Source organism: Schistocerca gregaria, chromosome 2 (genome assembly GCF_023897955.1).
Source record: "Schistocerca gregaria isolate iqSchGreg1 chromosome 2, iqSchGreg1.2, whole genome shotgun sequence".
NCBI classification, from domain to species: Eukaryota; Metazoa; Arthropoda; class Insecta; order Orthoptera; family Acrididae; genus Schistocerca; species Schistocerca gregaria.
Window position 1 is genome coordinate 374,565,054 of NC_064921.1, and position 21,815 is coordinate 374,586,868.

At 40.6% G+C, this 21,815-nt stretch overlaps 1 protein-coding gene across 1 annotated transcript in view; it reads right to left on the reverse strand.

Moving 5' to 3' along the window:
* Window positions 1-21,815, reverse strand: part of LOC126320020 (protein CFAP210) — a 151,635-nt gene that overhangs the window by 68,708 nt on the left and 61,112 nt on the right. Inside the window, exon 5 of the mRNA XM_049993746.1 lies at window positions 14,603-14,773. Coding sequence (XP_049849703.1) covers window positions 14,603-14,773 — 171 coding nt within the window. The remainder of the gene's footprint in view (window positions 1-14,602; window positions 14,774-21,815) is intronic.

Genomic DNA, 21,815 nt, shown 5'->3' on the forward strand with positions numbered 1-21,815 from the left:
AGCCAGCAGAAGTAATTTTTCATAGCTGTTACCTTCTCTTAACGTTCACCTATGTTCTTTCCAAATGTAAGAAATATTCTTCTTCATGGCTGAATCTATGGAATGCACTACAGTGAATGAATGGAACATAAAAGTATGGGCTTTGATGAAGGGCAATACCCCTACTCCACATAGCATAGAGTGATTGTGCATAGGGGTATGTCCCAACTCAACACGAGTCGTTGTAAACCTGTAGAAGCACCAGATGCAACATCTGTCCTATGCACCCACCCAGCACATCCTATACCAGTCCCATTACAAGAATATCATATCCCACCAGAGGTAGCACCATTTTGAAAGCAGTCATGCCATACAACAACTCTACTGTAAATTCTCCAGAGCCTTTTATGTGGGTGTGGCTACCAACTAGTTGTCAACATGAATAATGATCTTTGCTAAAGAGAAAAGTTGAGCACACAGTGACACGACTAGAGGTAAAAGTGTACTTATGGTGTACTGTGGCCTTTCTGTTGCACATTGCTGAATGACAGAAAGAGAAGACAATGAATCATTAATCTGATTCGATTTGGGTAGCCAATCACATTGCTGATTCGTAATTTCCTATATTTTGCAAAAGAAGTGAGATGGCATTTTGTTTCACTCACAGCAGTTTAAACTGCACTCTAACCATTACCTCGAAAATCACAATACATTACAAAAAACAGCTAAGTACTTATGACTATCAACCTTATAGATTACATTGCTGTTCATTTCATTATGAGCAGATTAAATTCTGCTATTAGATCCCAAACTGACCACAACCTCACAAATTGTGGTATGTTCGAGAAACGCATAACTAGAGTGAGCAGTTCTCATTGGCTAAAATATATTACCACCTGATTGGCTACAACCAACAACAATGAACTGCCAACAGCAGCATGCTAAACAAGAGCTATGGGAACCATAAGTGCACTTTAGTTGAATTAGCTACTGACAGAACATGCTCAAACCCACTGCCTGTAGCAGCTTCTCTGAATCACATATGTGGGAATTGTCGTTAGAACACATATTTTGATTCTGCAATCCTCCACTGACCCTGAACAACAACCATTTCCCATCCCTGTCCTAATGCCTCCCAAATGATTCTATTACCCCCCACACCCATAATTTTCTCTTGATAAGATAAGATCCCTCTCCATGATGGTACAATGTTTTTGGTCAGTACAACGTAGCTGTCAGAGCATATGTGTGTATGTTTTTGTCTATATATTTATGATAGAATTGATGGCTGGTACTTGCTTTCATGAGGCAAAATATGTAGTACACCCAGTAGACACATATAAAAGGAAAAGTGAGACATTACCTAGCTTTTGAAAATAATAGTTCCCTCACAAGGGCACAGAAAGGAATACACTGGGGATGCTTAAAAAGGAAGAGCAAGTCATTCATACCCCAGGATAACAGTGACCCACAGGTAGCAAAGATAGGAATAGACAAAGATGAAGGGAGGTGCCAGAGAAAGAAGGTCAGAGATAGTGCACGGGTCAGAATCAGTGATCTACATACTATATCGATCTTGAATCCTAAGATGCTGGTATTTCATGTCTTGTCCAATAGGAACATGACTGCCACAAAATGTTACTTGAATGTAAAGTGAAAATACTTGTCAAATCTGTTCCCATATTAACCTTTCACATGATATACTGGTATAAAGTACAAAGCCTCAAAAACATAAAGAATTCCCTATCACATACAGGCCAGTGGAAGCTTTTGGCCTAACTACAATACAGTGGACAATGCAGATGACAAGTACCTGCAGGCATGCTGAAGTTCCATGCTCTAACATCAGAAGTCTACATCCAGATAGTATAGACATCACTGGTCAACACTGAGCCAGCTTAAGTCCAGAGATGATAAAAACAGAGAGAAGTAAAGATACATTATCAGGGAGAGAGGTGAATAGTTTCAGACAATGTTTCCTTGATCTGTACCACACACTGTCTGAATACTGTCCTCCACTTAACGTATCTTTCCTTCTCTTTGTTCTTATCATCTCTGGACTGAAGCTGGCTCAGTGTGTACCAATGTACTATGTCCTGACCTACTGTCTCTGACACCTCCCACTTCATAATTCTCTACCCCCGTGCTCTCTGCATCTGGTCACTGTCATCTTCGGATGTGAGTGACCTGCCCCTTTTTATATATTACTAGCCATTTGCCCATGGCTTCACTCAAGGACATGTTCAAGACTTATCTTGCATGTGTCTTGTCTCCCCCCCCCCCCCCCCATCCCCCCACAAGTGTGTTTTACCTCTTACTCCTCTGTACCTGTTTACCTCATCCTCCCACCTATATCTCACAATCTCCTCCCTCCCCCTTCCCCTCTCTTCCTTCATTTTCTACATCTTCTCTCACTGAGCATAAATTCCTCCTCCTTCCTTCCATACATATCTTACTCTCATCCCCTCTGTTGATATCCCCCCTCCCCACTCTTTGCCTTCCATCTGCCCAGTACTGCTCTATAACTTCCATATGCCTCCAGCAACTCCTTCTCCTCCACCCTCTCTATGGCCATCCCTTCCTCCCCCTCTCTCTGACCAAATCCTCCTCCCACTCTCTCTGACCATATATTCCTGCCTTTGTACATCTTCTCTTCCTCCTCTCTACCTACCTCCTCCTCCACCCAATTTCACCATCCATTTCCTCCTCCCCCCTTAGTCTCTGTTCATCTCATCCTGCCATCCTCTCCCTATCAATTTGCTCCTACTCCCTCACCATATCCACCTCCTTGTTCGCTACTCTCCATATTCATCTCCTGCACCCCCTCCATTCCACCCCTCTTTCCCTTCTCCCTATCCATATTCTTCTGTCCTTACCCTCCTCTCTCAGTTCATCTTCTCCTGTCTTCCTCTCTCCCTATCCATCACCTCTGGCCCTTTCTCTCCATCTGTCCCTTTCTCTATCATCTCAAACTTCTCTCAGCCACACAGATTCGCATGTGCAGCATCTTCAAAACACTACTGCCGCACCATGCATTTTTTGCAGGGCTGCCTACATTTCAGGCACTTCAAAAGTTGTTTTCCCTGACATGCATGATGCACTGCAAAGCAAGTAAAAATCACAAGCTAATACCACAAAAAAGTGTTTGCCCATATTTCCACTCCCATTGGGCCTAGAAGATTATAAACCTCATAGTTCTCATACTCATGGACTTTTCTGTTTGTGTTTCATTGAAATTGATCCAGGGATTTTGCAGGAAATTCCAGACAGATATATATATATATATATATACAGGGTGTTACAAAAAGGTACGGCCAAACTTTCAGGAAACATTCCTAACAAACGAAAAAAGAAAATATGATATGTGAACATGTGTCCGGAAGTGCTTACTTTCCATGTTAGAGCTCATTTTATTACTTCTCTTCAAATCATATTAATCATGGAATGGAAACACACAGCAACAGAACGAACCAGCGTGACTTCAAACACTTTGCTACAGGAAATGTTCAAAATGTCCTCCGTTAGCGAGGATACATGCATCCACCCTCCGTCGCATGGAATCCCTGATGTGCTGATGCAGCCCTGGAGAATGGCGTGTTGTATCACAGCCGTCCACAATACGAGCATGAAGAGTCTCTGCATTTGGTACCGGGGTTGCATAGGCAAGAAGTTTCAAATGCCCCCATAAATTAAAGTCAAGAGGGTTGAGGTCAGGAGAGCGTGGAGGCCATGGAATTGGTCAACCTCTACCAATCCATCGGTCACCAAATCTGTTGTTGAGAAGCGTACCAACACTTCAACTGAATTGTGCAGGAGCTCCATCGTGCATGAACCACACATTGTGTCGTACTTGTAAAGGCACATGTTCTAGCAGCACAGTTAGAGTATCCCGTATGAAATCATGATAATGTGCTCCATTGAGCGTAGGTGGAAGAAGATGGGGCCCAATCAAGACATCACCAACAATGCCTGCCCAAATGTTCACAGAAAATCTGTGTTGATGACATGACTGCACAATTGCATGCCAATTCCTGTCAGCCCACACATGTTGGTTGTGAAAATTTACAATTTGATCACGTTGGAATGAAGCCTCATCTGTAAAGAGAACATATGAACTGAAATGAGGATTGACACATTGTTGGATGAACCATTCACAGAAGTGAACCCATGGAGGCCAATCAGCTGCTGATAGTGCCTGCACATGCTGTACATGGTACGGAAACAACTGGTTCTCCCATAGCACCCTCCATACAGTGACGCGGTCAATGTTACCTTGTACAGCAGCAACTTCTCTGATGCTGACATTAGGGTTATCATCAACTGCACAAACAATTGCCTCGTCAATTGCAGGTGTCCTCGTCGCTCTAGGTCTTCCCCAGTTGAGAGTCATAGGCTGGAATGTTCCGTGCTCCCTAAGACATCTACATCTACATCTACATTCATACTCCGCAAGCCACCCAACGGTGTGTGGCGGAGGGCACTTTACGTGCCACTGTCATTACCTCCCTTTTCTGTTCCAGTCGCGTATGGTTCACGGGAAGAAAGACTGTCTGAAAGCCTCCATGCGCGCTCAAATCTCTCTAATTTTACATTCGTGATCTCCACGGGAGGTATAAGTAGGGGGAAGCAGTATATTCGATACCTCATCCAGAAACACACCCTCTCGAAAACTGGCGAGCAAGCTACACCGCGATGCAGAGCGCCTCTCTTGCAGAGTCTGCCACTTGAGTTTGCTAAACATCTCAATCTCAGTAACGCTATCACGGTTACCAAATAACCCTGTGACGAAACGCGCCGCTCTTCTTTGGATCCTCTCTATCTCCTCCGTCAACCCGACCTGACACGGATCCCACACTGATGAGCAATACTCAAGTATAGGTCGAACGAGTGTTTTGTAAGCCACCTCCTTTGTTGATGGACTACATTTTCTAAGGACTCTCCCTAATGAAACTCAACCAGGTACCCACCTTACCAACAATTAATTTTATATGATCATTCCATTTCAAATCGTTCCGCACGCATACTCCCAGATATTTTACAGAAGTAACTGCTACCAGTGTTTGTTCCGCTATCATATAATCATACAATAAAGGATACTTCTTTCTATGTATTCGCAAAACATTACATTTGTCTATGTTAAGGGTCAGTTGCCACTCCCTACACCAAGTGCCTATCCGCTGCAGATCTTCCTTCATTTTGCTCCAATTTTCTAATGCTGCAACTTCTCCGTATACTACAGCATCATTGTAGACGTCTCTCCATTGATAACAACATGCTGTGTTCTGTTTGCTAAAAACTCTTCAATCCAGCCACACAGCTGGTCTGATATTCCGTAGGCTCTTACTTTGTTTATCAGGCGACAGTGCAGAACTGTATCGAACGCCTTCTGGAAGTCTAGGAAAATAGCATCTACCTGGGAGCCTGTATCTAATAATTTCTGGGTCTCATGAACAAATAAAGCGAGTTGGGTCTCACACGATCGCTGTTTCCGGAATCCCTGTTGATTCCTACAGAGTAGATTCTGGGTTTCCAAAAACGACATGATACTCGAGCAAAAAACATGTTCTAAGATTCTACAACAGATCGACGTCAGAGATATAGGCCTATAGTTTTGCGCATCTGCTCGACGACCCTTTCTGAAGACTGGGACTACCTGTGCTCTTTTCCAATCATTTGGAACCTTCCGTTCCTCTAGAGACTTGCGGTACACGGCTGTTAGAAGGGGGGCAAGTTCTTTCGCGTACTCTGTGTAGAATCGAATTGGTATTCTGTCAGGTCCAGTGGACTTTCCTCTGTTGAGTGATTTCAGTGGCTTTTCTATTCCTTGGACACTTATTTCGATGTCAGCCATTTTTTCATTTGTGCTAGGATTTAGAGAAGGAACTGCAGTGTGGTCTTCCTCTGTGAAACAGCTTTGGAAAAAGGTGTTTAGTATTTCAGCTTTATGCGTGTCATCCTCTGTTTCAAAGCCATCATCATCCCGGAGTGTCTGGATATGCTGTTTCGAGCCACTTACTGATTTAACGTAAGACCAGAACTTAGTAGGATTTTCTGTCAAGTCGGTGCATAGAATTTTACTTTCGAATTCACTGAACGCTTCACGCATAGCCTTCCTTACGCAAACTTTGACATTGTTTAGGTTCTGTTTGTCTGAGAGGTTTTGGCTATGTTTGAACTTGGAGTGAAGCTCTCTTTGCTTCCACAGTATTTCCTAACTTTGTTGTTGAACCACGGTGGGTTTTTCCCGTCCCTCACAGTTTTACTCGGCACGTACCTGTCTAAAACGCATTTTACAATTGCCTTAAACTTTTTCCATAAACATTCAACATTGTCAGTGTCGGAACAGAAATTTTCGTTTTGATCTGTTAGGTAGTCTGAAATCTGCCTTCTATTACTCTTGCTAAACAGATAAACCTTCCTCCCTTTTTTTATATTCCTATTAACTTCCATGTTCAGGGATACTGCAACGGCCTTATGATCACTGATTCCCTGTTCTGCACTTACAGAGTCGAAAAGTTCGGGTCTGTTTGTTATGAGTAGGTCCAAGATGTTATCTCCACGAATCGGTTCTCTGTTTAATTGCTCAAGGTAATTTTTGGATAGTACATTCAGTATAAAATCACTCGATGCTCTGTCCCTACCACCCGTCCTAAACATCTGAGTATCCCAGTCTATATCTGGTAAATTGAAATCTCCACCTAGGACTACAATATGCTGAGAAAATTTATGTGAAATGTATTCCAAATTTTCTCGCAGCTGTTCTGCCACTAATGCTGCTGAGTCGGGAGGTCGGTAAAAGGAGCCAATTATTAACCTAGCTTGGTTGTTGAGTGTAACCTCCACCCATAATATTTCACAGGAACTATCCACTTCTACTTCACTACAGCATAATCTACTACTAACAGCGACAAACACGCCACCACCGGTTGCATGCAATCTATCCTTTCTAAACACCGTCTGTGCCTTTGTAAAAATTTTGGCTGAATTTATCTCTGGCTTCAGCCAGCTTTCTGTACCTATAACGATTTCAGCTTCAGTGCTTTCTATCAGCGCTTGAAGTTCCGGTACTTTACCAATGCAGCTTCGACAGTTTACAATTACAATACAGATTGCTGCTTGTTCCCCGTATGTCCTGACTTTCCCCGCACCCTTTGAAGCTGTTGCCCTTTCTGTACCTGCCCGAGGCCATCTAACCTAAAAAACCGCCCAGTCCATGCCACACAGCCCCTGCTACCCGTGTAGCTGCTTGCTGCGTGTAGTGGACACCGATCAATTGCTTCGAACGTCTTCCTGTCGGGACCCCTTCGTTCTGGAAATCTGTCTCGATACAAACGCATCGCACCACAGCTATTGTCCTGTGCTAATCCATACATCAAATGGGCATTTGCCAATTCCACATTTGTAAACATTGCACTGACTGCAAAACCACGTTCATGATGAACACTAACCTGTTGATGCTATGTACTGATGTGCTTGATGCTAGTACTGTAGAGCAATGAGTCGCATGTCAACACAAGCACCGAAGTCAACATTGCCTTCCTTCAATTGGGCCAACTGGTGGTGAATCGAGGAAGTACAGTACATACTGATGAAACTAACATGAGCCCTAACATGGAAATTAATCGTTTCCAGACACATGTCCACATAACATCTTTTCTTTCTTTATGTGTGAGGAATGTTTCCTGAAAGTTTGGCCGTACCTTTCTGTAACACCTTGTAAACATAAATGATACATTTTACACACACACAAACACACATATCACAAAAGCTTTTTACCTGCAGATTCACATTCATATGACAATAGAATATACCAGGTGATCAAAAAGTCAGTATAAATTTGAAAACTTAATAAACCATGGAATAATGTAGATAGGGAGGTAAAAATTGACACACATGCTTGGAATGACATGGGGTTTTATTTTAAAAAAAAAATAAAAGAAAAGAAAAAGGGTAATGCTAGCCACGTGAAAGATCTCTTGTGTGCGTCGTATGGTGATGATCGTGTGCTAAGCTGCCACTTTCGTCATGCTTGGCTTTGGGTTTACCTGAAGTCGCAAGTGTATCGTGATCAACCAACATCTCTAGGAATGCTGAAAGACAACATCCAATGCCAATGGCTCACCATAACTCCAGACATGCTTTACAGTGCTGTCCACGACAATATTCCTTGACTACAGCTATTGTTGAGGAATGATGGTGGACATATTGAGTATTTCCTGTAAAGAACATCATCTTTGCTTTGTCTTGCTTTGTTATGCTAATTATTGCTATTCTGATCAGATGAATCGCCATCTGTCGGACATTTTTTGAACTTTTGTATTTTTTTTTTTTCTGTTGTAATAAAACCCCATGTCATTCCAAGCATGTGTGTCAATTTGTACCTCTATATCTACATTATTCCATGATTTATTCAGTTTTCAAATTTATACTGACTTTTTGATCACCCAGTATATTGCTCATCTCCTCCTTCTTCTCTCTCTATCCATCTGCTCCTCACCACTCTCTCTGACCATCTCCTCCAACCGTATGTACTTCATTTCATCCTCCTCCACACTCTCTCTGTCCATTTCCTCCTAACTCTTTCTCTGCCTGTCCTCTCCTCTGTCTCCTCCTCCTCCTCCTCCTCCCCCTTTCTCTGCCCATCTCATTCTCCCCCTCTCCCACTAACCCTCTGTTCCCCACTTTCTCTATGCTCATCTGCGCATGTAGCATCTGCAAGGCATGCTGATATTACCTACACAACACACCTACTCCCCTCTCTGCCCCCCTCTTGCACTCTGTCCTTCTCCTCCTCTCCTTCTCTCTGCCGAACTAATCCTTCCACCTCTTCCTGTCCATCTCCAGCTCTCTCATCACTCTGACCATCTCCTCCTCCCCCTCTCTCTGACCATCCCTCCCTCCCCTCCCTCTCTGATCATTTCCTTTTGCCACCTCTCTCTGACCATCCTCTCCATCTTTGCCTTTGATGTATGGGCTTCCATGCAAAGCAAGTCAACAATGCAGGCTGATACTACTCCAACATGACACGCTTGTTGACAAGCAGCCTTCACTTCATGGGTCAGTAAACCATTTCCTGCCCCATGCAAAGCAGCCCTATAATATAGGCTGACACTATTTCCACACAAAACGGTTGTTGTGCAGGGCAGCCAATAAAAAAATAAAATAAAAAATGTGTTGTCTGTATCTCCACTTCTATTGGAGCTAGGAAGTTATAAACCCCACAAAAAACATTCCATCAGTATCTACATTATTTGCAGACTAATAATTATAGCTATTACAAGTCATATGTTTTTAGATTGGTTAGTGCCTCCAAGTACATATGGCAAGTGCAAACCATTAATACTTATTTCTCCTGTTTGTGGGAAAGCTGTTCATTGCAGAGAAAAAACAACATACACACTGATGTGTGTATATATTAAGGTGCCACATATAAAAATATCTCAATTTATAAGCACTACATGCTGCATACAATATTATGGGAAAGTTGCCACTCACCATATAGCGAAGATGCTGAGTCACAGATAGGCACAACAAAAAGACTGTCACAAAAAAAGCTTTCAGCCTGTAGGGTCTTCGTCAAAAACAGATGACTGACACACACACACACACACACACACACACACACACACACACACACACACACACACATGACTGCAGTCTCAGGCAACTGTAGCCACACTGTGAGCAGCAGCACCTATGCGTGATGGGAGTGGTGACTGTGTTGGGGTGCGGAGGATGGGGTGGCGGGCAGTGCAGTGCTGCTGAGTACCCCGCAGGGATGAGGAGATGAGAGGGTAAGGCAGCTATATGCAGTCAGGAGGTTAGACAGAGGGGAAAGGTTGGGAGGGTATGAAGGGTAGCAGAAAAGGAGAGTCGTGAAAACACTGGGTGCAATGGTGGAATGAGGGCTGCATATTGCTGGAATGGGAATAGGGAGGCTGGATTGGTGAGGACAATGAGTACCGAAGGTTGAGGCCGGGAAGGTTGTGGGAACATAGGATATATTTCAGGGAAAGTTTCCACTGGCGCAATTCAGAAATGCTGGTGTTGGTGGGAAGAACCCTCATGGCACAGGCTGTGAAGCAGTCATTGAAATGAAGGATGTCATGTTTGGCAGTGTGCTCAGCAACATGGTGGTCTTCTTGTTTCTTGTCCACAGTTTGTCAGTGGCCACTCATGTGGACAGACGCCTTGTTGACTGTCATGCCCACATAGAATGCAGCACAGTGGTTGCAGCTTAGCTTGTAGATCACATGACTGGTTTCACAGGAAGCCCTGCCTTTGATGGGACAAGTGACGTTTGTGACTGGACTGGAGTAGGTGCTGGTGGAAGGATGTACAGGACAGGTTTTGCATTTAGGTCCATTACAGGGGTATGAGTCATGAGGTAAGGGGTTGGGAGCAGGGGCTGTGTAGAGATGAATGAGTATATTATGTAGGTTTGGTGGACGGCAGACTACTACTGTGGGAGGAGTGGGAAGAACAGTAGGCAGGGCATTTCTCATTTCAGGGCCTGACGAGAGGTTGTTGAAACCCTGGCAGAGAATGTAATTCAGTTGCTCCAGTCCTGGGTGGTACTGAGTTATGAGGGAAAAGCTCCTCTGTAACCAGACAGTGGGGATTTGGGAGGTGGCGGGAGACTGGAAAGATAAGGCACAACCTCAGAAGAGCAATACAAAACAAGCGCAGGGGAAAGTTGGGCTCAAAGATCTTGCTGATTCATGACAACGCCCGGGCCCACACAGTAAATGCCACTCGTGAAGTTCTCATCCGCCATACAGTCCCGACCTGGCACCGAGTGACTTCCATTTATTCCCAGCAATGAAGAAGTGGTTGGCTATGCACCTTTTGGTGATGATGCACAGCTTTAAGAAGAGGTAACCAAATGGTTGAAGGCGCAGGCGGCCTAATTTTACGACGAAATAATTTCCAAGCTCGTCCATCACTACAATAAGTGCCTTAATTTAAATGGCAACTATGTAGAAAAGTAGTATTTAACTGTGGCTTTCATCTGTATATAACAAAAAAATTTCCAATACTTTATTTATTTTTAATTCCAAAACGTAATGTACTAGCCCTCGTACTAGAAGGTGTCAGATAGATTATAAGATTTAGGAACCAGGTTTTAAATTGTGAGACATTTCCAGGGGCAGATGTGGACTCTGACCACAATCTATTGGTTATGAACTGTAGATTAAAACTGAAGAAACAGCAAAAATGTGGGAATTTAAGGAGATGGGACTTGGATAAACTGAAAGAACGAGAGGTTGTACAGTGCTTCAGGGTGAGCATAAGGGAACAATTGACAGGAATGGGGGAAAGAAGTACAGTAGAAGAAGAATGGATAGCTCTGAGGGATGAAGTAGTGAAGGCAGCAGAGGATCAAGTAGGTAAAAATACAAGGGCTAGTAGAAATCCTTGGGTAACCGAAGAAATATTGAATTTAATTGATGAAAGGAGAAAATATAAAAATGCAGTAAATGAAGCAGGCAAAAAGGAATACAAACGTCTCAAAAATTATATCGACAGGAAGTGCAAAATGGCTAAGCAGGGATGGCTAAAGGACAAATGTAAGGATGTAGAGGCTTATCTCACTAGGGGTAAGATAGATACTGCCTACAGGAAAATTAAAGAGATCTTTGGAGAAAAGAGAGCCACTTGTGTGACTATCAAGAGCTGAGATGGAAACCCAGTTCTATGCAAAGAAGGGAAAGCAGAAAGGGGGAAGGAATATACAGAGGGTCTATACAAGGGCAATGTACTTGAGGACAACATCATGGAAATGGAAAAGGATGTAGATGAAGATGAAATGGGAGACACGATATTGCGTGAAGAGTTTGACAGATCACTGAAAGATCTGAGTTGAAAAAAGGGCCCGGGGATAGACAACATTCCATTGGAACTACTAACAGCCTTGGGAGAGCCAGTCCTGACAAAACTCTACCATCTGGTAAGCGAGATGTATGAGAGAGGCGAAATACCCTCAGACAGAAAGCTTTTGACAATTGACTGGAATACTCTCTTTCAAATTGTAAAGGTGGCAGGGGTAAAATACAGGGAGCTAAAGGCTATTTACAATTTGTACAGAAACCAGATGGCAGTTATAAGAGTCGAGGGACATGAAAGGGAAGCAGCGATTGGGAAGGGAGTGAGACAGAGCTGTAGCCTCTCCCCGATGTTATTCAACCTGTATATTGAGCAAGCAGTAAAGGAAACAAAAGAAAAATTCAGAGGAATTAAAACCCATGGAGAAGAAATAAAAACTTTTAGGTTCGCCGATGACATTGTAATTCTATCAGAGACAGCAAAGGACTTGGAAGAGCAGTTGAATGGAATGGACAGTGTCTTGAAAGGAGGATATAAGATGAATATCAACAAAAGCAAAACGAGGATAATGGAATGTAGTTGAATTAAGTTGGGTGATGCTGAGGGAATTAGATTAGGAAATGAGACACTTAAAATAGTAAAGGAGTTTTGCTATTTGGGGAGCAAAATAACTGTTAATGGTCGAAGTAGAGAGGATATAAAATGTAGACTGGCAATGCAAGGAAAGCATTTCTGAAGAAGAGAAATTTGTTAACATCAAGTATAGATTTAAGTGTCAGGAAGTCGTTTCAGAAAGTATTTGTATGGAGTGTAGCCATGTATGGAAGTGAAACGTGGACAATAAATAGTTTTGACAAGAAGAGAATAGAAGCTTTCGAAATGTGGTGCTACAGAAGAATGCTGAAGATTAGATGGGTAGATCACATTGAATAGTTTGGGGAGAAGAGGTGTTTGTGGCACAACTTGACAAGAAGAAGGGACCAGTTGGTAGGACATGTTCTGAGGCATGAAGGGATTACAAATTTATTATTGGAGGGCAGTGTGAAGGGCAAAAATTGTAGAGGGAGACCAAGAGATGAATACACTAAGTAAATTCAGGATGTAGGTTGCAGTAAGTACTGGGAAATGAAGACGCTTGCACAGGATAGAGTAGCATGGAGAGCTGCATCAAACCAGTCTCTGGACTGAAGACCACAACAACAACAACATTAAATAATCACATGTGTTTGTATAAGATCATCTGTTGTAATTTCTGTATAATGACTAAGAAGCCAGATATCATATCACACAGTCTAACATAAGGCAATAAAAAAAATTACAACCAGACCCAAGTCAAACTCTCAACCTGAGTATATTAACACAAAACTCTATTCATAGCATTAACTGTAATTACATGTATGGCAAGTGTCTTTATTTAATATTTCCAAATTGCCTATCTTTGATATCCATTCTCTACCCAAAACATGCACAGGACAAAATTTTGGCACAGGCATTTTTAATATGCAAGAAACCACAATGTGGTATCTGAGCTCTCAAATTTTGATTCACTTTGTATGTAATATAGATTTCTTTAATTTCATAGTCACTGAAGAGTTCTGAGTGTACTATTTTGCATGTCTCATATTTAATTCCTCTTAGGACCTCCCAGAGAGGTCCAAATGTGGGATAACAAGACTACCGTTGTTACAGCATTAAAAACTGAGTGAACATGCACTGTCAAGGAGAACAGTCACATTCAGACACAACATTCTTGTTGTTTCTTGTAAATGTCTTTCTCTCTAGCATTCTTAAGCAACTAGGGATAATATCAAGCATTAATTCCTCCTAGGAACTCCCAGAGAGGAGAGTTACTGTTATAGCCAGAATGAAAATAAATTGTAAATTTTGTATGACTTACAGTCACTAAAGTTACAGAATGATGCCAAAAATTCTTAAAATTCTACAACCAGAGTAGCATGAATAACAATAATTAGTGTAGCATAAAAAATGTTGTGCTAGAGGTTTTGTCTATATATATTCTTTGATTTACTCAACTTCTGAAAAGTTTTCTCTCTTGCTGATAATCAAATAACATACTGTGAATATTAATGTGTGAAAACTGACTGACAAAAAGTATATATTGTAGTATTATTAAGTGATAAAAAAGGATGACATAAATAGATAAGAATATTGGACATCTAATAAAATAGCAATATATCAAACCTTGTCAAGAAATGAAGACAAAACAGGACAGCAAAAATATACAAAGAAGAGTCAAGAAAAGATATGCCTTTATAAATCTGAATATGTTAATATCAGGTAGATAAAAATATACTACCAAAGTACCAATGGTCATGAAATATTGGGATTCCCACTTGAAAATGATGAACATGACACAACCACTGCATCATTTGAACATGGATACCTCTCATACTTAAGTTGCTGATTAAAAAAAAAGTTGTAGTAGTAGTAAATCTATTCTATCAGTGTCTAATGGTCAATTTAATATGACCATAGAAAATCCTGAGGTCTGGGTGGTATGGAGACAATGAATAAAGAAAATATTTAATCATCTAATATAGATGAACTGCTGAGCAGTAAACAACAGCCACATACATAAGTAGCTGATCGTTGTACCACACTGTGTGTGTGTGTGTGTGTGTGTGTGTGTGTGTGAGAGAGAGAGAGAGAGAGAGAGAGAGAGAGAGAGAGAGGCTTCCTATTTACCAAGGAGGATAAAATGCAAACTATATGCAACACTAAACTTCATGTTTTTCTGTCGTCAACTAGTGCTATACCAGATATAAAAATACTTAACCACTTTTATACTGTCTCTTCCCAGTCTTGCCATCTTTTGCCTTACAGCTGCACATATTTCCATTAGCCTTTCTTCATCCTCTTCATCTTTTCGCAGTTTCTCTTTCACTTGCCTATCTTGTTCTAAAGCATCTTTATAAAACTTTCTAGTGTCATTCTTCTTCTTGAGAACCTGTAACAAGTTCACTTTTATCAGTCTGTCATTATTACATGCAAATGGAAAATGAATGAACATCTAGTGTCAGTAAACACGTGTTAAAAGTTTAATATGCAGGAAATTACAATTGCATGTGCTCGAATGTGCATGATATTACTTGAACTGTCTATGTAAACAATGTAGTCTAAACTGTCTGGGATAAGAGCCAGTACTATTACACCATAATGAATACTGTTGTTTCTTGATGAGATCTATTTATTTATTTAGCATCCAATAGATCACACATGTGATACAGGATTTGTCATTTGATTACACGTAACACATAACAACGCATACACATAATGAATGGACAAACATATACAAACAGCAAAAAAAGTTACATACACACAGTACATAAGTAGTGTACAAGAACTTACTACACAAAAACTAAAGTATGTGTTCATGATAAACAACTATAGATCATGAACTACGCCTTATACACAAAATGTATTACAGATCTTGAACATATTTTTCATAAGTACCACAATTACGAAGTTGAAAACATAATTAAATTAGTTTGAATTTTTTAAAAATAAGTACAGGTTTCAATCCACAGTCTGAGACAGGTATTCATTTACACTGAAGTAGCATTTTTCCATCAACTATTTTTTTACTTCACACTTGAAATTATTTTTACCTTTCAATTCTTTAATTTGAGATGGGAGTGCATTTAAAAGCTTTATTCCTAAGTGGCTAACATGCTTCTGACTTCTAGTTTTTGCTACATAGGGAATGTGGAAGTCTTTACAATGCCTTGTATTGTGATCATGGTAGCTTGAGTTGGTTTGGAGATCGCAATTATTTTACTGATCCTTTCCAGGCACAGTGAGTTTGTGGTGCGCTGTGTGTCATGATACGAATAGCTCTTTTTCGCATAATAAAAATGTCATTAGGCTTGACCTGGTTTTTCCCCAAAAACTTATGCCATAGCTTGCAACTGATTGGAAATAACTAAAGTACACCACTCTAATACATTCTTTGCTACATTCCTTGGATATTATTCTTGAGGCAAAACATGCTGATTTAAGTTTCTGAGTAAGATATACACTGTGTTCATTCCAGTTTAAATCTTAGTCAATTCGCATTCCCAGAATGGGAATACTTACAAAATAATTGTTTACATAGTTTGCCATGACATCTTTTTCTATTGGGATATTTTCATTATTTTTAAGATTGATTTCCTGTTCTTTAGTTTGACCCCTAGTTTCTTTTTTTACCATTTTCCACATTATTCTGGACTTGTTACTAGCCTGCCTTATTAATCTATCATTACTTAATAATTTTGCTTTTGCTATTACTTTGCAGTAAGTCTTTTTGTATGTCCTCACATACTCAACAAACTTCTGATCATGACATGTTTTTAACTTTAAACTTAGTAATTTCGTGGTTTCACTTGGCTTTTTAATTCCGGGGGTAATCCAGGTCCCTTTGGATCCAGATGATCTATAACTCAAAAGCTTTTTTGGGAAACACATTTCAAAGTATGTCATAAAAGTGGAAGCAAATATATTGTAAGCATCATTTGTGTTTGTTTGTTATCTATTAGGCTTTCACTGGAATCTGTTGTTCTAGTGGGAGCTGATATGTGGCGGAAGATGTTGAAGCCTTTTAGTAAGTCTAAAAACTTGTTTTTTACTGAACTCTGGACCAATAGATTGATATTAAAGCCACCACAAATAATTATGGTAGAGTTCTCATTCGAGAAAATGTTGAGCATTTCTTCCAAATTCTTAAGAAAGACTTCAGTATCTCCTGATGGTGATCTTTAAATTGCTCCAATAATTATTTCTTCTTTAAACTATACAACTGAATGGCTACTGCTTCTACACAACACAGTCAAAACTGGTAGCCTTTGCACAGTGCTGGTGATTACGTCATGGTTGCATCATTCTTGAGAGCAATCTCCAATGTCCAATGTCAAATACAACCAGCTGGCCATGCAGCGTTCAGACTGCCTAGCTGAGCACACACATTACCGGTACTGCCTCTTTTGTTGGTGAGCCTATGATGGTTGGGTTTTTAATGAGAAGCTTTTGTTACCGCTTAGGTACTTCAATTTCTAAAGCATAATTTGCCATGCCAGAAGGAACCAGTTTCTTCGGCAGACACTCATTCATTGGGCATTGTAGTATTGACAATGCAAAGTTTTGGATTTGAATGCATGTGTGTTTTCATGTCATCAGTGAGCTGATAAAGTCAAGTGGAAGCAGTCAGAATGTTGAGAAATGACATAAGTGGAACACAGAAAAGACTAAAGTGCCTCAACTGGTTAAAGTTAACCATCACATGCAAATTTTGAGAAACAGTAATTGTCCTATAAAATCTTTCGCCTAATTTTCCATGATGTTCACAATAATAATAATAATGGTAAAATAACTTTATTCAATATCACATGATGAAAAAATCATTTATCTGAATTTGTCAGTTCACAACAAATGATTTTTTTTAACAGAATTACATTTTACAACATACTGTAATGTGGCAAGTTGTCATCCAGTCGTCGTGTCTCATATATCCCATAAAGAAGGAGAACACCCAGGAATGTGGAATGAGTCAAAGTATACATTAACATGAAACAAAGACATTAGTAATTTGTATACTATCTTATAGTGCCCAATGCTATTCACAATTATGCTAACTAGATTTAATCAAGTAAATCAGTGAAAAAGGTACCACTATGAAAAAAGCCATTGCCCCTGAGCTGTACTATAGAGCTGTTGTTTATTTGCTATTATTAGTTTAACCAATAAACCTAAGATATTTTAGGGAATTGAACTCCCATGGATAAAAAAGCTTCAGACTTGTGATTAATTTACAAATTAACTAATTTGTTAAATATCTGACATTAAACATTTGAGAGATAGGAAGTTTAAAAAAGGTTTGAAATTATGTTTAAAGTTTGTTGGAAGCTGCTATGTGGCCTCATTGTCAACACTGGATGAGTGTAGGCCATGCAATTGGTACTCTGTTTTAAGCAGAAGCTAATTTTTCACAAATCACAGCACTCATGACATCATACCTCCTGAACTATGTATAATAAAATGAAGTAATTTGACAACTACATTCAATGGTATAAATGGCTAAGGCTTCAAAAGTGCTGTGAATGGAGTTAGTAATGCAGGAGGAATGAATTAAAATGTCATGACTGATGTGATAATTTTCCTGCATGGACAGTGAACATATAGCAACCATAAACTTTTTCTTTTAATAATTTTGTGGGGGAATCAATAAGAAAAGTTTTGAAAAGATAGGACATTATGTGTAAAGTTTCTTGCAAGTTCCTAAGTGCTCTCATCCTCAAATACTTGATGAACATAGAAACGGTATTTGTGCATTGTCAGTTATGCTGCCTCAAAAAATATGCACAATTTCTAACTATAACTTTCCTTACTGTGTAAAATCCTTAACATAAAATGAAATCTATTAATGAGTAGATTATGACAGCATTTTAAATATGGTCAATAATCATATGAAATATTGAATATCAAATTTTGTTGTCCTTGGAAAGTGTTACAAAGGCAACAAGCAACTGAGACTCTGCGAAAAGAACCATGAGCCATGAACTGGGTTAGGCATTTAGTAATATATATATTTACTTGATTATAATGCTATTTTTCAAATAAAATATTTTATTCATAAATACTATTTACACCGAATTATTACTTATCATATAGCTTTATAACACATATTGTTACTTTCCATGCAGTTACTGCAACCTTTCAGTGCTTGAATGTAAATATTGTTGTGCTACAGTTAACACACATGGCACAGCTAAGTAAAAGTGAGACACCACCCACGGCTAATGTAAGACACAATGGAAGCAGGTCACTTTGGGCTGGCCAGTCAACGTTATGTAAGGGACTATCCACTAATAGAACAAGTACTGTCATCACACCATCGAGGCAGTTACCACATGCTATGACCAAGCAGAGAGATCAGAGGCAGAATAAAATAGGTGCAGCAGGAAGACAGACAACTGTAGTGTGGGTGACCTGATTTCTTTACACCTGACATGTGGCTGTGTTGTGGCCTACATGATAAGAACTTATTTCCAGAGACAGTCTTTGTAATCTACCAGCCACCAGCTCTGAGGGGGGATCTATGACAGTCAAAGAGTCTATGCGGATCAACAAGTCACCACTTCTGGACTCCACTGCTGCTAGCTGCAACCCTGCTTTTTGTGCTGAGTCTAAGGTTGTTAATTTAGTACCCTCCAGCCACCTGTGGGCTCCAGGCATTGCTGGCTTCCTACCGTGGAGGCCTACAGTTTCATCCTGTACAGTGGCTCAGCTGCTACTGCCTGTGCCCGCACACTCTTGCTGCTTGCTTCTACTCATGTGGGCAGATAATGCTGGTGTGAGTCATCCCATCCATGCTAGGCCCAAGGCATGATTCTGCACACCTTGAAATGCCCCATCCTGCACAGCCAGGCTGCCTCTTGTCTGCTTTGTGGGTTGCCAATGACTTTGGGGTCAGTGTTCTTGCAGAGATGTTGTTTCATGGGTTATGTGATGCTCCAAGCTGTGAGGCTGCCTGCTGATGGCCACACCTCTTCACTGGCCAAATACAGCCTACTTCCTGGGGGTTTCGGGCTCTCTGGGCATTGTCAAGACTTGTAGTTCGTTGAGCAAGAAATGGATGTTTGAAAAATGATGTTTTCGTGACAATATGTTTGACGAGCACCAGGCAACCACTCACCCTCCACCATTACCCCACCCAATGTGGCAAACTACAGGCTTCCCGACTTCTGACAACCTACCGCCACCATCCACAGTAGAAGCCAACCACTCCTTACCTCTAAAATATTCACATAATTTGTAGAAACTGTGGCTAATGAGATATGTTTTTAATTTTCTTTTGGACAGGTAGGGATTCCCAGTTACTTGCTCTGTGTTAAATGGGAGCTTATTGAATATCTTACCACCAGAATATTTAATATGTAACTCCACTGTCAACCCTGGACAAGAAGGGCACGTCTGCATGAAAATTATTTTTGTGTCTTGCATTGTGACTGTGTACCTCACATTTCAGTCAAAACTGATTTTTATCATCAGCAGTAAAGAAAGTTAAGGAGTAAATGTATGGGAAGTGTGTGAAAGAATTCCAAGATCCTTAAGAAGGCTTCTGTAAAATGTATGGTTATCTACTTTACACAGTACTGTTGCTCTGGGGTCTCATATGGCATACTAGCAGACTCTAGTAACCAACCTAACAGGAGATGTCATGGCAATGGTGACATAAGAAACCTCAGCAAAATGGGGCAAATAGGTATTCTTGCGAAAGAAGCCATATTATGGTTATGCTAACATTGCAGAAGTACTGCCCAGGGTAATTACTACATTGCTACCGGTACAGAAGAAATTACTACACCATTATAGCACAGCCATGGCAGTGAAACTGTTTATGTAATGAAAAGACTGGAGTATTGATGCCACGTTTGCCCATCAACCATGCCTGTCTCCCAAGTTCTGTTATGGATTAGTAGAGACAAGCACTGCTCTTTCAGAAACAACGGTGGACTGCAGTAGTATAAATAGATAGATAGTCTTCAGTCACCACCAGGAAGCAACTACACGGGAAGATTACATCAGGCAGAAATGGGTCATCAATTTGCTGCTGTCACCAATAGCTGTGGACCTGTTGTCTGCATTACCTTTGGGTGCTGCTGACTTGGAGCTTTCCAGTCAGCAAGCAGGCCACCAACTGGCTAACTACTATCCACAGATGACTGCCTCATCTGGGAATCAATGTTTCATGCCTGTACCATTTAACCACTCATCTGTAATCACCCATATTGGCAAACTCTGCTGCTGTTCATCACCCTATGTGGGTAAACAGTGCTGTAGCCCACCATCACCTGTGTAAGTCATGACATTATCACAAGAGGCTGGCATTGCCATCCATACTGGAGTCCACAGTTTGACTCTACACACCTCAGTGTGCCATGCTCTAAGGTGCACACCAATACAGCAGCACAGCTATTCATCCTGGGTTGGGGACACTGCCACTACAGCTGGCTTACACTATGGCTGACTGTGCCACTGGGGCTGCTTGCTGAAATCAGCACATCTGGCACTCATAAGCGCCAATGCTCAACTCCAAATCACCAACTGTGACTTCAAAATTGATGTATTTTGGCACAGAATAAACAAGTCTATAAAACTGCTGTGTGTATGGTTGGACATAAGGACAACCTCCTGATAGTTATCCACCAAACAGCTGCAACCGTGCTGAGTGTTGTGAACTGCGGGTATTCTTGACCTCAAGCAGCCCAGTCCTACCAACTATCATAGAGTTCATTCACCACCAACCTCTGCGTTATTCTTACTGCTCACTTCTGCAAAACAAACACCCTATTTTAGATGTAGTACCCCAGAAGATAATTCTACAAGGCAACAGGGTGTGAAAATATACAAAATAGCCAAAACTTTTGTGTTTGGGTTAAACAATTAGGCATGTTTCTAAAGACATAACAAGCTGGATTGAGTTTCTTGATCAATTTATCCAAGTGTGACTTTATTTTATCTTTTTACCCAGCTGGACCCCATGAAATTTTATGACCTATGCCTCATTCAGTGTATGACAATTCATGTCTACTCCTGGTGGTAAGAAGTCATTATTACTTGTTTGAAACTGCTAAATATAGAACTTTGTGAGGTTAAAACTTAAACTGTTTGCTGTGAACAACTTGTAAGCCAGTTCAGTTATCATCTGAAGTATGTCTGCTTGGGTTGAGTTTGAACCCTTGATTAGTATGTTTACATTGTCAGAAACATTACACTTGGCCTAGTAGCAATACCTGTAACACCCTACACATTATGTTCCCCAATTCTAAGATTATTTTCTTGCCTGATTGTAAGATACTGTCTGTTAATGGTACCCTCTGCTTTCTCTTATGGTGGTAAGATTCCATCCATGCAAGAGAGATGCCTTTGATGCTATAACACTCTAGTTAGTAAGTAAATTTTTTGTTTCATACAATGGAAGGTTCTGGCAAGGTCACAGAATATATCAACAG